At 39.1% G+C, this 14,329-nt stretch overlaps 1 protein-coding gene across 1 annotated transcript in view; it reads right to left on the bottom strand.

Moving 5' to 3' along the window:
• Positions 1-7,304: 7,304 nt before the first annotated feature.
• Positions 7,305-14,329, bottom strand: part of siva1 (SIVA1, apoptosis-inducing factor) — an 8,893-nt gene continuing 1,868 nt past the window's right edge. The window contains exons 2-4 of the mRNA XM_016522374.1: positions 11,990-12,160; positions 10,952-11,108; positions 7,305-7,518 (exon numbers count right to left, since the gene is read on the bottom strand). Coding sequence (XP_016377860.1) covers positions 7,470-7,518; positions 10,952-11,108; positions 11,990-12,160 — 377 coding nt within the window. The 3' untranslated portion in view covers positions 7,305-7,469. The remainder of the gene's footprint in view (positions 7,519-10,951; positions 11,109-11,989; positions 12,161-14,329) is intronic.

The raw sequence follows: 14,329 nt of genomic DNA, 5'->3' as shown, positions 1-14,329 counted from the left end.
TTCGCGCGAATCATTCGTGATCCAGCTGCACTTACAGCATAAGTGAGTATAAGGGTTTTTTTATGAATCTTTGCAATCGCTGTTCCTAATAACGTGCTACTTGGCCAGTTTCGTGGCTAAATGCGGCTTCGTCACCCCACGGAAGAGAGGGGCGTGGTCAGCAGAGCTCATTAGCATTTAAAGCAACATGGACTAGAATTGCTTGCTAAAAACAGAGCTCATTTTGACAGGGTAAAAAAGGTGTTTTTTACACTACCATTGAGAAATTTTAACCAAAGTATGTTATAGACTTTTCATTAAGACCCTAAAGAATCATATCAACTTATATCAAATGGGCATCCGATGACCCCTTTAACGAAAAGAACGCCTCCTTCACCGGACGCTCATCTGCATTCTGAGCAAACAAACATTCACGCCGGAGGAGGACGAGAAATGCATGGCTAATTCGGAATCTCAAAGCCAATTCACTGGTCATTTTCTTAGTGAGCGAGATGCTAATTATTCTCCGACTGCACATGTAAAGCAATCCAGCTGCTCGGCGGTGTGATTCCCATGACCCTGCCCCCACGCACCCCTGCAAATAGCCCGACTCTTTTGTGTGAAGTTAGTAGTTTGGCGTGTCTATTGTCCACTCCGGCGCTCAGATTCTGCCCTGAAGCTCAGTGAACCGCTGTAGACGTTTCGCTTTAGACCCGCTTAAAGGGAACGAGGTGTAAATAAGGATGTGTGGTGGTCTGGCTAGAAATACTAGAATTTAAACTAGAGGCCCGGAGGATTACACTTTACTAACATTTCACCTGCTGCCAGAGATCTGTCATGCAGTCAGACACCAGATGAGGAAAACAATGTTAAATGTTGACGATAAAACATCTATTTGTGCATGAATGAATCTGCTTTCAAATGGAAGGAGAAAACACTTTTTTTATGTTGATGTCAAAGGTCACGTGGTCATGTGACAATGAACAGGGAATCAAATTTATTTATGTACATATCTATTTTCACAATACACACAGTTTCACAGCAGCTTCATATAATGTTAAAATCATAATGTTTAAGTTTATAATATCTTAATATCATCATGCGTTATAGTCGCAGATTAGAGCTGGACAATAATATTATTTAAATTTTGCAAAGATATAAACAATATCACAATATAAGCGAGCACCCGGCAACAATCTAGCAACAATTTAGAATAACCCAGAAACACCCTAGCAACCACTCAGAAAACCCTAGCAACCCCATAGCAACCATCAGAACGGATAGAAAAATACATGCTTGTATCAACAAGTTAAAAATGCTCACAACATGTGAGCAACCACCTAGCAACACCCTAGCAACCACACAGAAAACCCTAGCAACGCCATAGCAACCACTCAGAACAGTTAGAAACATGCGTACTTGTATCAACAAGCTATCAATGGTCATAACATGTGAGCAACCATCTAGCAAAACCCTAGTAACCACTCAGAACACCCTAGCAACCATGCAGAAAACCCTTGCAACTCCATAGTAAAATGCATCCTTGTATCAACCAGGTAACAATGCTCAAAACACATGACCTACCACGTAGCAACCACCCAGCAACACCCTAGCAACACCACTCAGAAAACATTTGCAACTCCATAGCAACCATTCAGAATACATAGAAAAATGCATACTTGCATCAACAAGTCACCATAGCAAATGCAAACCCTAGAAACCACTTAGCATTAGACATCACCCAGCAACACCCTAGCAACCACTCAGAAAACCCTAGAAACACAACCTAGCAACCACTCAGAAAACCCTAGCAACTTTATAGCAACCACTCAGAATGGCAAGAAAATGCATATTTATATCAACAAGCTAAAAATGCTCACAACACATGAGCAACCACCAAGCAACCACCGAGAAGACCCTAGCAACTCCATAGCAACCACTCAGAACAGCTAAAAAAATGCATACTTGTATCAACAAGTTAAAAATGCTCACAACACTTGAGTAACCACCTAGCAACCATTTAGAACACCCTAACAACCCCTCAGAAAACACAACGTAAAATAAATATGACCCAGGTGACATTAAAAAGTGTTAACTTGGGGAAATATTTAAAATGAATTATTATAAATGCTTAGAGACATTTAGAAAAGCAAACACTACAACTAAAAGGGCAATGTTAAAACTAAAGTTTAGTCTTTCATGTCACATAATTTTGCATTTTGTTTTCATTTCTATTGATTTTAAGGGCATTTTATTTTTCTGAAATGTGTTTGGTATTTGATATAAAATCTGCAAAACTAGTTGAAGGACTGGACTAGACAACTAGCAAATGAGAAACAAGCATGCCATGACTAGTTGCACTCTTTGATGAGCGCGCTGTCGTCTCTTTGACTTAATTAGATGTGTGTTTTGCCCTCGCTTATCAAAAAGCTTCATGTAATTTCCATTTCACCACAGCTAGCACATTTGCATGTATTCCCCAGACGACAACAAGTCTTTGTAGGAGAAGTGAAGTTGAAACTTGGATGTCTTCACCTCGCAAGGCCAGCGGTGGGAGACCTTGACCTCTGAACGGACGGCCGGGGACATCTGGTGCTGGCCATGTTTATTTATTTATTTACCTCATAACAAAAGACAGGTGGTCACACTTGAAAAGGAGCGATGCAGCCTCACACACACACACACACACTCATGCACATAAAACAGAAAAAGAGCAATGATCTGTCATCGACGAGACCTTTGTGTCTTATATAATTAACATCAAAACATTATATCCTCAATATCACCTTTATAGCACTGTTAATGCTAATGTTGATAGTGGTCACACTTGAAAAGGAGCGATGCAGCCTCACACACACACACACACTCATGCACATAAAACAGAAAAAGAGCAATGATCTGTCATCGACGAGACCTTTGTGTCTTATATAATTAACATCAAAACATTATATCCTCAATATCACCTTTATAGCACTGTTAATGCTAGGAAATGTTGATAAATCCCATGATATTGTGTTCATGCAACATCATATTTTCAAGGTATTTTACAGAATACCATAGTATTAGCATGGTACAAAAATCGAATTAATACCATATCCTCAAAACAAACCATCACTCTGGCAACTACTTTGAACAGCTTGAAAACAGATATTTCTATCAACAAACTTACAACTCGTTAGCAACCACCAAGCTAAAACCACACGCTTATTGATTAATTCTCGGTATGATATGTGTACTGTTACACCCCTTGTAACAACCACTCAGAACATCATAGAAAACACCCAGCAATACCATAGCAACCATCAAAAACAGCTAGAAAATGAATTATTGTATAAACAAGCTAAAAATGCTCACAACAAACGAATAACCACCTAGCAACACCTTAGAAACCACTCAGAATACCCTAGCAACCACTTAGCAACACCCTAGCAAACCACTCAAAACACATGGTTAACTGTACCAACAAACTAAAAATTCTTGCAGATTGTTAGAAACCACCTAGAACACCCTAGCAACACCCTTGCAACCACTTACATCATCCTTGTGACCACTAGTACAAGCTACTGTATGAAAAAACAAACTACCTTAGCAACCACGCAGAACACCCTTGCAACCACTCAGAAAACACTTGTAATTCCATAGCAACCTTTCAGAACAGCTAGAAAATGCATACTTCATCAGTATCAAAAAGCCACAAATACTCACAATACATTAACAACCAACTGGCAACACCCTAGCAACACCCTGGCATCCACTCAGAAAACCTTAGCAACCACCCAGAACTGCTAGAAAATGCATACTTGAATCAAATGCACACAATACATTAGCAACCACCCAGAAAACCCTAGCTATACCCTAGCAACCAACCAGAACCGCTAGAAAATGCATACTTGAATCAACAAGCCACAAATGCTCACAATACATTATCAACCACCCAGCAACATCCTAGCAACCACTCAGAACAGCTATAAAATGCATTCTTTTGTTTACAGCCACCCAGAACACCCTGGCAACCACTCAGAACACCCTAGCAACCACTCAGAACACCCTAGCAACACCCTTGCAACCACTCTGACAAGCTAGAAAATTAATACTTGTATCAACAAGCTATAAATGCTCACAATACATTAGCAACCACCCAGCAACATCCTAGCAACCACTCAGAACAACTATAAAATGCATTCTTTTGTTTACAGCCACCCAGAACACCCTAGCAACCACTCAGAACACCCTAGCAACCACTCTGACAAGCTAGAAAATGCATACTTGTATCAACAAGCCACAAATACTCACAATACATTAACAACCAACTGGCAACACCCTAGCAACCACCCAGCAACACACTGGCAACCACTCAGAAAACCTTAGCAACCACTCAGAATAGCTAGAAAAATGCATACTTGTGTTAACAAGCTACAAATATTCACAACACATTGGCAACCACCAAGAAACACCCTAGCAACCACTCAAAACAGCTAGAAATGCTTAAATTCACACAATACATTAGCAACCACCCAGAAAACCCTAGCTACACCCTAGCAACCACACAGAACCGCTAGAAAATGCATACTTGTATCAAGAAGCCACAAATGCTCACAATACATTAACAACCAACTGGCAACACCCTGGCAACCACTCAGAAAACCTTAGCAACCACTCAGAATAGCTAGAAAAATGCATACTTGTATCAAGAAGCCACAAATGCTAACAATACATTAGCAACCACCCAGAAACTTCCTAGCAACCACTCAGAACACCCTAGCAACATCCTAGCAATCACTCAGAACACCCTAGCAACACCCTTGTTACACTCTGACAAGCTAGAAAATGCATACTTGAATCAACAAGCTATAAATACTCATGATACATTAGCAACCACCCAGCAACTTCTTAGCAACCACTCTGAACAGCTAGAAAATGCATACTCGTATCAACAAGCCACAAATACATTAACAACCAACTGGCAACACCCTAGCAACCACCCAGCAACACCCTGGCAACCACTCATAACACCCTAGCAACACTCTTACAACCACTCTGAACAGCTAGAAAATGCATACTCGTATCAACAAGCCACAAATACTCACAAATACATTAACAACCAACTGGCAACACCCTGGCAACCACTCATAAAACCTTAGCAACCAGTCAGAACAGCTATAAAAATGCATACTTGTCTTAACAAGCTACAAATACTCACAACATATTGGCAACCACATAGAAACACCCTAGCAACCACTCAGAACAGCTAGAAATTGCTTACTTGTATCAAATTCACAAAATACATTAGCAACCACCCAGCAACACCTTAGCAACCACTCAGAACAGCTCAAAAATGCATTCTTTTGTCAACAACCACCCAGAACACCACTGAATCATGGTGGAGAGTTATGCACGGCAAACTTTGACGATGTTCAAAACTGTTCAAGACTTGAGGAGATCATAAGTTGACCTTAGTAACGTGTCCTTCTGTCCTGTATGGAGCGTGAGCTGATGGAGGAGTCCAGCGCACAGCTGTCACTCCTTCACTACATGCACACGTATTTATAGCAGCCACATCACCGCGGCCGGCCGTGTGTCTGCGCACAGCTGCTCTGTACAAATGGGGGGTGATACAGAGCCACACGCCTGGACTTAAGTGCGTCCAGGAGTCAGCGGGGCCCAGCGGGCCTTCGGGGGTTCCTGGCATGTGGCGCAGAGAAAGAGGAGCCGCCTCGGAAGTCACGGCTGTGACCTTTTACAGTAAAACGCTTGTGGTGAAAGTCTGGACAGCTGCAGAAAAGCACAGACAAAAGAACAGGAGTGTCAGGAACATCTAATTGCTTTTCCATCTCCACAGCATGCATGAAGACTCCTGCCCTCAATATCATGATCTATATTAAAAGATTACGCCATCATTTACTCACCTTCATACGTCTGTGGAGCACAGAAGGAGATGCTGAAGTCAGTGTTGATATTCCACACAATTGTGAAATGAAAGAAGTTCTCAAGCTTCACAAAGGATGAAAAAGTATCCTAACAGTAGTCCATACAACTAGTCTGCTATATTCCAGATCTTCTGAAGTCATATGATGCTTTCTGTGAGGAACAGACCCAAATTTGCATCATTATTTAGAATGACAGGCAGAAGTGTTTGATTTGGTTTGCAGTCGAACTCTCAATATGCTTGATTTAAGAGCTGCATGTTTAATAGTGAGAGCATGTAAAGAATGTAGTATCTAAATATTCATGAAAACATTTTAAAACAAAGAGTCATGTGCAGTAAAAAGTGTCTGTTCTTGATTTTTGGGGTTGTTTTAAATTGCAATGGACAGAATCCTTACAAAATAATATGCTGCCATTAAAGAGTTTCGAATGTAAAAAAGAAATGTATACTTTTATTCAGTAAGGATGCATTAAATTGATAAAAAGTGACAGTTAAGACATTTATAATGCTACATTTCTATTTTTAAAAAATGCTGTTTTGAACTTTCTATTCATCTTTGAATCATGAAAAATAAAATGTATCACGGTTTCCACAAAAATATTGTGCAGCACAACTGTTTTCAACATTGATAATAATAAATGTTTTTGAGCAGCAAATCAGCATATTAGAATGATTTCTGAAGATCATGTGACACTGAAGACTGGAGTAATAATGCTGAAAATACAGCTTTGATCACAGAAATACATTTTATTTTAACAGATACTCACAAAGAAAACGGTTTTAAAAATACTTCAGTTTTTACTGTATTTTTGATCAAATAAATGCAGCCTTGAAGAGCACAAGAGACTTTTCAAAAGCATACTTAAACCCGAACACAAAAACTAAAGTACCATGGCTATACTATGGTACTTTCTATGCGTGAAACAGCGGAGCTGCTCAAAGCCAAAAGAAGTCGTGTTTGTCTTGTAAGCATTCATGAGGGTTCAGTGTCTGATTGAGCTTAAAGCTTCCAGTTTGCACTGAAGTCGGACTTCAATTTCCCCAAAGATAGGAAGCATTAAATCTCTGGCTGAAATTAATTGTTGCATTAATAGACTTTAAACAACTTTTATAGACTCTCACTTCATTCTAAAAGAAAAAGCACCATAATTAAAGTTTTAATGATACAATTTTTGCTATGACAGGTGAATACAGTCCTGACAGACAAACACAGCTGTTCGCTGAGAAACTAATGAAGTAATATATTCAGGTGCTGCCCTCTAGTGACAAACACCTGATCACACCACCGTTAACAATGTGCTCGAAAGACTAATGCATTTCTGTGTGTGTATGTATGCATGCATATATATATATATATATAATTAAAAAAAGTCCCAAACATCATAAAATGTTATCAAGTATTTATTTCAATAATCACAGGAGTATGTACATAAAAGGTGGGAAAGAGCAAGAAACCATGCAAGCATATATAAAATAGTAATCTCATTTACATTTAATTGGTAATGCATTAAAACTCATGTCTGGCATCATAATGGTCCTCCGCGGTCTCAGCTGAGCTCTGCTATCAGGATGAACAGCCACAGCAGAGGACGCGCTCATAACGCTCACTGTAACTGAGGACAGAGAACGAACAGATGAGACGTTTGAGGAGCAACGAGCACGTTCACACCAGCATGAACTACATATTTAATACAGTAAAGTTAAGTATCATGTATTTGTTGGTATAGCATGTAAATCCAAAACGGAACATCTCAATGTGCATCTAATAAGAGCAGAGTATTAAAAGAGTAGTTCACCCCAAAATGAAAATGTGCTGAAAATGCACTCACCCTCAGATCAACGAGATGTAGATGAGTTTGTTTCTTCATCAGGTTTGGAGAAATGTAGCACTGCATCAGTGTCTCACTGCAAGTGAATGGGTGCCGTCAGAATGAGAGTCCAAACAGCTGATAAAAACATCACAATAATCCACAAGTAATCCACAGCACTCCAGTCCATCAGTTACACACATCAGTTAAAGTTTTGTGAAGACAAAAGCTGAAACAAATCCATCAAGACGTTTTTTTAAATAAAATTATTCCATAATCCATAATAACGCTTCCTCCAGTGAAAACGTGCATCTACTGTAGTCTCTCACATCAAAATCCACACATTTGTTTAGAGCTGTTTAAACGCTGCTTGATCTGTGCAGATTTCTCTCCTGATTCAGACCACTTTTTCACTGGAGGAAGCGTTATTATGGATTATAGACTATGTATTTTAGTTAAAAACCTCTTAATGCTGGATGTGTTTCAGCTTTTCTCTTCTCCAGATGTTAACTGATGGACTGGAGTGCTGTGGATTACTTGTGGATTATTGTGATGTTTTTATCAGCTGTTTGGACTCTCATTCTGACGGCACCCATTCACTTGCAGTGAGACACTGATGCAGTGCTACATTTCTCCAAATCTGATGAAGAAACAAACTCATCCTAATCTCTGATGGACTGAGGGTGAGTGCATTTTCAGCACATTTTCATTTTGGGCCAAACTACTTCTCTGAAGGAAATCAAAAGCAGTGTTTAATGTGCTTGACTCACTCGGTGACGGTGCATAAGGAGCAGCAGCGTTCGGAGCAGATGTTGCACTGCTGGAAACACGCTGCACACGCGTGTCGCTCGCACTGAGAGCACGGCTTCCTCGAATCCGAGACCCTCTGACACACACAACAACACGCTGCAGGAGCCGCTGCACAACCTGACGACACAGTTATTACAGCAGTTCAGACGGAGCAGAAAGTGACCGCAGTCGCATTACACTGCTCTCAAAACATCACCAGTGCGGATTAAACATAACCCCAAACACATACGACTGGGTGAAGAACGTAACAGTGATCAATACTGAAAAGGTTTGGATTTAATGAGGATAATTATAGTTTTATTTACTTGTTTTTGGGCGAACTACTGCTTGAAATGCACTCAACATGTCTTTTGTTATTAAAAGATTCTGTAATCTGCAGGTTATGGTTGTTTCACAGACCTAATCTTACCTAATTTGATGATTCTGAGTTCAAAAACATTAAAATAAGAATTAATTTTTGAAATTGTAATGCATTAGCTTTAATGCATGGATCAAAACAAAAGCGCGAGTTTGATTTTAAAGCCAAAAAAGTATTTAAAATGTTCCACACATCTTAAACTGTTCAAATACTCAATTTAATGTCACTAGAACTTCACAAAATTAGCAAAAGCTTTTTCACAAAATGTGATTTTCTGTGGCTGTTTGTATGCGGCAGAAAACACCACTTTCTTCTGTTGTTGCCCTGAATTGTAACCTTGAGATCAGGACGTCATGCATGTTAGAAAGAGCTGAGAATCGATCAAATAGTTGTAATCTGGCTCCGGAGGAACCATGCGTTTTGTGTGTTTTTCTGCAGATTAAGGGAGAATGCGAGACTTCTTCAGCACACAAATGATTCCCAAAAGCAAAAATGCTACAAAATGCATCCTATTTAGTGAGAAAATGACGTGAAAGAGCAAAACAGACACTGTTTTTGGAATCAGCAGCACAAAGTCAGTAAGAAACGTGGATTTCCTTCAGCAGATGTGATGCAGGACGGTGTAATCGCTCTAGATTCACCTGGACCAGCGTCTGCTCTCTGTAACCGTCCGTCCAGCCCGATGCGTGTCTGTCCTCGGAGAAGCGTCTGATGGGACACGAGCGCGTCTGACGCCTTCTCCTCACCGTCTGCCTTCCAGAGTCGACCCATCACGGCTTTGGTCCCACTGAAGAGTAGGTTTTTGGTCTTTTCTAATTGAGAGAGAGAGAGAGAAAAACCATCATGAGAAGAGACACTAATCAGGAAAACTAAAAAAACCTAAACGTTTAGCAACAATATTTAAAATACCCTGCTGGTAAGACGAATCAGTAAGTAAATAAATGCATAAATAAATGATTTAACCCCTTAAAGGGATAGTTCACCCAAAAACGAAAATTAGCCCATGGTTTACTCACCCTAAAGGCATCCGAGGTGTACATGACTTTCTTCTTTCAGACGAATACAATTGGAGTTATATTAAAAAAAAAACCATCCTGGCTCTTCCAAGCTTTATAATGGCAGTGAATGGGTGTTATTTTTTGGAAGCGCTTGGAAAGGCCAGGATATTTTTTTAAATATAACTCGGATTGTATTCGTCTGAAAGAAGCAAGTCATATACACCTCAGATGGCTTTAGGGCGAGTAAATCATGGGCTGATTTTCATTTTTGGGTGAACTATCCCTTTAAGTGTCAGCAGCCCACAGCCATTACATATTTATTGCCTTTTTACTCTATCAAAAATGTTAGTAATCACCCTTAATTAGATATCATTTGAAAGCTTAAAACCTCAAAATTCATCCTGTGAAAACCATTTTGAAGTTGCGTTACCATGGAAATGGTACTTTAAAGTCTTTTGGCGGTCCCTTCCCCCTAAGTGGGCGGTGTCAAGTGTCATATTACAATTTATTACGGTATTTTCCAACCTAAACTTTTTATAATCTTGACAAAACACATATGGTTGGAAAGGTCCGAGTCTCAAGATTCCAAATTTGCTGGTTATTTTGTGATATTAGTAATATGGAGTTTGTGTCTCACCCGGTGGCTGTTTGTGGTATAACGCCCAAAATAAAATCTCACAGGAACCTCATTTTTTTTTTATATCAACTTCAAATTTGGAACATAACTTATATAGACACAAGGCTTTAATTTTATAGCATTTTTAGAGGAAAACCTGTTATGAAAAATATTTTTTATATAAAATAAGAAAAACTGTACAGTGCATTTTCTTTTCAGTAAATTTAAACATAACTTTTTGATACTGTCATATTTTGAAACAATTCCACTTCTACAATACATTCACTTGCAGTGAGACACTGATGCAATGCTACATTTCTCCAAATCTGATGAAGAAACAAACTCATCCTAATCTCTGATGGACTGAGGGTGAGTGCATTTTCAGCACATTTTCATTTTGGGCCAAACTACTTCTCTGAAGGAAATCAAAAGCAGTGTTTAATGTGCTTGACTCACTCGGTGACGGTGCATAAGGAGCAGCAGCGTTCGGAGCAGATGTTGCACTGCTGGAAACACGCTGCACACGCGTGTCGCTCGCACTGAGAGCACGGCTTCCTCGAATCCGAGACCCTCTGACACACACAACAACACGCTGCAGGAGCCGCTGCACAACCTGACGACACAGTTATTACAGCAGTTCAGACGGAGCAGAAAGTGACCGCAGTCGCATTACACTGCTCTCAAAACATCACCAGTGCGGATTAAACATAACCCCAAACACATACGACTGGGTGAAGAACGTAACAGTGATCAATACTGAAAAGGTTTGGATTTAATGAGGATAATTATAGTTTTATTTACTTGTTTTTGGGCGAACTACTGCTTGAAATGCACTCAACATGTCTTTTGTTATTAAAAGATTCTGTAATCTGCAGGTTATGGTTGTTTCACAGACCTAATCTTACCTAATTTGATGATTCTGAGTTCAAAAACATTAAAATAAGAATTAATTTTTGAAATTGTAATGCATTAGCTTTAATGCATGGATCAAAACAAAAGCGCGAGTTTGATTTTAAAGCCAAAAAAGTATTTAAAATGTTCCACACATCTTAAACTGTTCAAATACTCAATTTAATGTCACTAGAACTTCACAAAATTAGCAAAAGCTTTTTCACAAAATGTGATTTTCTGTGGCTGTTTGTATGCGGCAGAAAACACCACTTTCTTCTGTTGTTGCCCTGAATTGTAACCTTGAGATCAGGACGTCATGCATGTTAGAAAGAGCTGAGAATCGATCAGATAGTTGTAATCTGGCTCCGGAGGAACCATGCGTTTGTGTGTTTTTCTGCAGATTAAGGGAGAATGCGAGACTTCCTCAGCACACAAATGATTCCCAAAAGCAAAAATGCTACAAAATGCATCCTATTTAGTGAGAAAATGACGTGAAAGAGCAAAACAGACACTGTTTTTGGAATCAGCAGCACAAAGTCAGTAAGAAACGTGGATTTCCTTCAGCAGATGTGATGCAGGACGGTGTAATCGCTCTAGATTCACCTGGACCAGCGTCTGCTCTCTGTAACCGTCCGTCCAGCCCGATGCGTGTCTGTCCTCGGAGAAGCGTCTGATGGGACACGAGCGCGTCTGACGCCTTCTCCTCACCGTCTGCCTTCCAGAGTCGACCCATCACGGCTTTGGTCCCACTGAAGAGTAGGTTTTTGGTCTTTTCTAATTGAGAGAGAGAGAGAGAAAAACCATCATGAGAAGAGACACTAATCAGGAAAACTAAAAAAACCTAAACGTTTAGCAACAATATTTAAAATACCCTGCTGGTAAGACGAATCAGTAAGTAAATAAATGCATAAATAAATGATTTAACCCCTTAAAGGGATAGTTCACCCAAAAACGAAAATTAGCCCATGGTTTACTCACCCTAAAGGCATCCGAGGTGTACATGACTTTCTTCTTTCAGACGAATACAATTGGAGTTATATTAAAAAAAAAACCATCCTGGCTCTTCCAAGCTTTATAATGGCAGTGAATGGGTGTTATTTTTTGGAAGCGCTTGGAAAGGCCAGGATATTTTTTTAAATATAACTCGGATTGTATTCGTCTGAAAGAAGCAAGTCATATACACCTCAGATGGCTTTAGGGCGAGTAAATCATGGGCTGATTTTCATTTTTGGGTGAACTATCCCTTTAAGTGTCAGCAGCCCACAGCCATTACATATTTATTGCCTTTTTACTCTATCAAAAATGTTAGTAATCACCCTTAATTAGATATCATTTGAAAGCTTAAAACCTCAAAATTCATCCTGTGAAAACCATTTTGAAGTTGCGTTACCATGGAAATGGTACTTTAAAGTCTTTTGGCGGTCCCTTCCCCCTAAGTGGGCGGTGTCAAGTGTCATATTACAATTTATTACGGTATTTTCCAACCTAAACTTTTTATAATCTTGACAAAACACATATGGTTGGAAAGGTCCGAGTCTCAAGATTCCAAATTTGCTGGTTATTTTGTGATATTAGTAATATGGAGTTTGTGTCTCACCCGGTGGCTGTTTGTGGTATAACGCCCAAAATAAAATCTCACAGGAACCTCATTTTTTTTTTATATCAACTTCAAATTTGGAACATAACTTATATAGACACAAGGCTTTAATTTTATAGCATTTTTAGAGGAAAACCTGTTATGAAAAATATTTTTTATATAAAATAAGAAAAACTGTACAGTGCATTTTCTTTTCAGTAAATTTAAACATAACTTTTTGATACTGTCATATTTTGAAACAATTCCACTTCTACAATAAAATGCTGATCGTCTTCTTTAAAAAGAGTTCAACCTTAGGTATGTATTGCAAAGCGTTCATTAATTATAACAATTTAAAGCTGCAGTCCGTAAGTTTTGCCTCTTTGTCGCCATCTCTGTTTGAAAACCTGGAATTGCAGCTGTGTGCGGAATTATCTTCATTATGTGGGTTGTGCTCCGGCACGGCTCCAGCGCGGATGAATCTAATGTTTTGAGGAGTGTGTGTGGCAGTCAGTCACCGCACCGGTGTGAATCCTATACTTAGTAACCACAGATTCTAGCACGGCTCGGAATATATGACCCAAATAAGAATTTTCACCGGATATTGTCATCTGAACAAGTCTGCAACGTTTGTTCTGACCAACTGAGGAAAAATCGTGCTGCCAATGGTGATTTAATCTAACGATCAATTAGATCACATCAAACCGTGCAAAATATTATTATTGTTATACTTTATTCTCAGATTATTAATGTTAACAACATCATATTATTATTGTTATACTTTATTCTCAAATGATTAATGTTAACAACATCAGCATTGGTGACTATGAGTATAGTGTGTATTAGCGTGTAGATTTAAATTTCTGCACAGTCTAATCTAATCGTCATACTCTTCGAATTTCATACCAAGAAATTCATTTAACCCAAAAAGCTAACTATGCTCCCTTCGAACTGGTTTTCTTTCAAATACAAATCTTTGTAATCCCAGGCTATCTGTAATCAGAAGCACATTTATAACTGGAATATCATTTCATTTCATTCACATGTGTTTCATAAACACATAATCCTTTATGGATTACAATCCGCCATCAAAATGATACATTTAAAGTCCACCTGTAGTCAAAAATGTTATCCTTCAAAACTCATCTTTGATCATCAAAATTACATATTTAAATGTTTTTTCTTGTGAAAATAATTTTCTCATGCCTTAAAATAGCTTGAATGCAACTTTACACCCTTGCCTCATTTACTATACGCGGATCTATGAATACGCAAATTAGCCCCGCCTCCACTCAGTCACACACAAGGCAGCCATGAGCCAGCGCCTCCTGATCCACTGAACTGTAGTAAACGCGATACAATGGCAA

Source organism: Sinocyclocheilus rhinocerous, unplaced genomic scaffold (genome assembly GCF_001515625.1).
Source record: "Sinocyclocheilus rhinocerous isolate Xijiao unplaced genomic scaffold, SAMN03320098_v1.1 scaffold1862, whole genome shotgun sequence".
NCBI lineage: Eukaryota > Metazoa > Chordata > Actinopteri > Cypriniformes > Cyprinidae > Sinocyclocheilus > Sinocyclocheilus rhinocerous.
The sequence above is the reverse complement of the archived record's forward strand: the minus strand, read 5'-3'. Positions and strand labels throughout refer to the sequence as shown.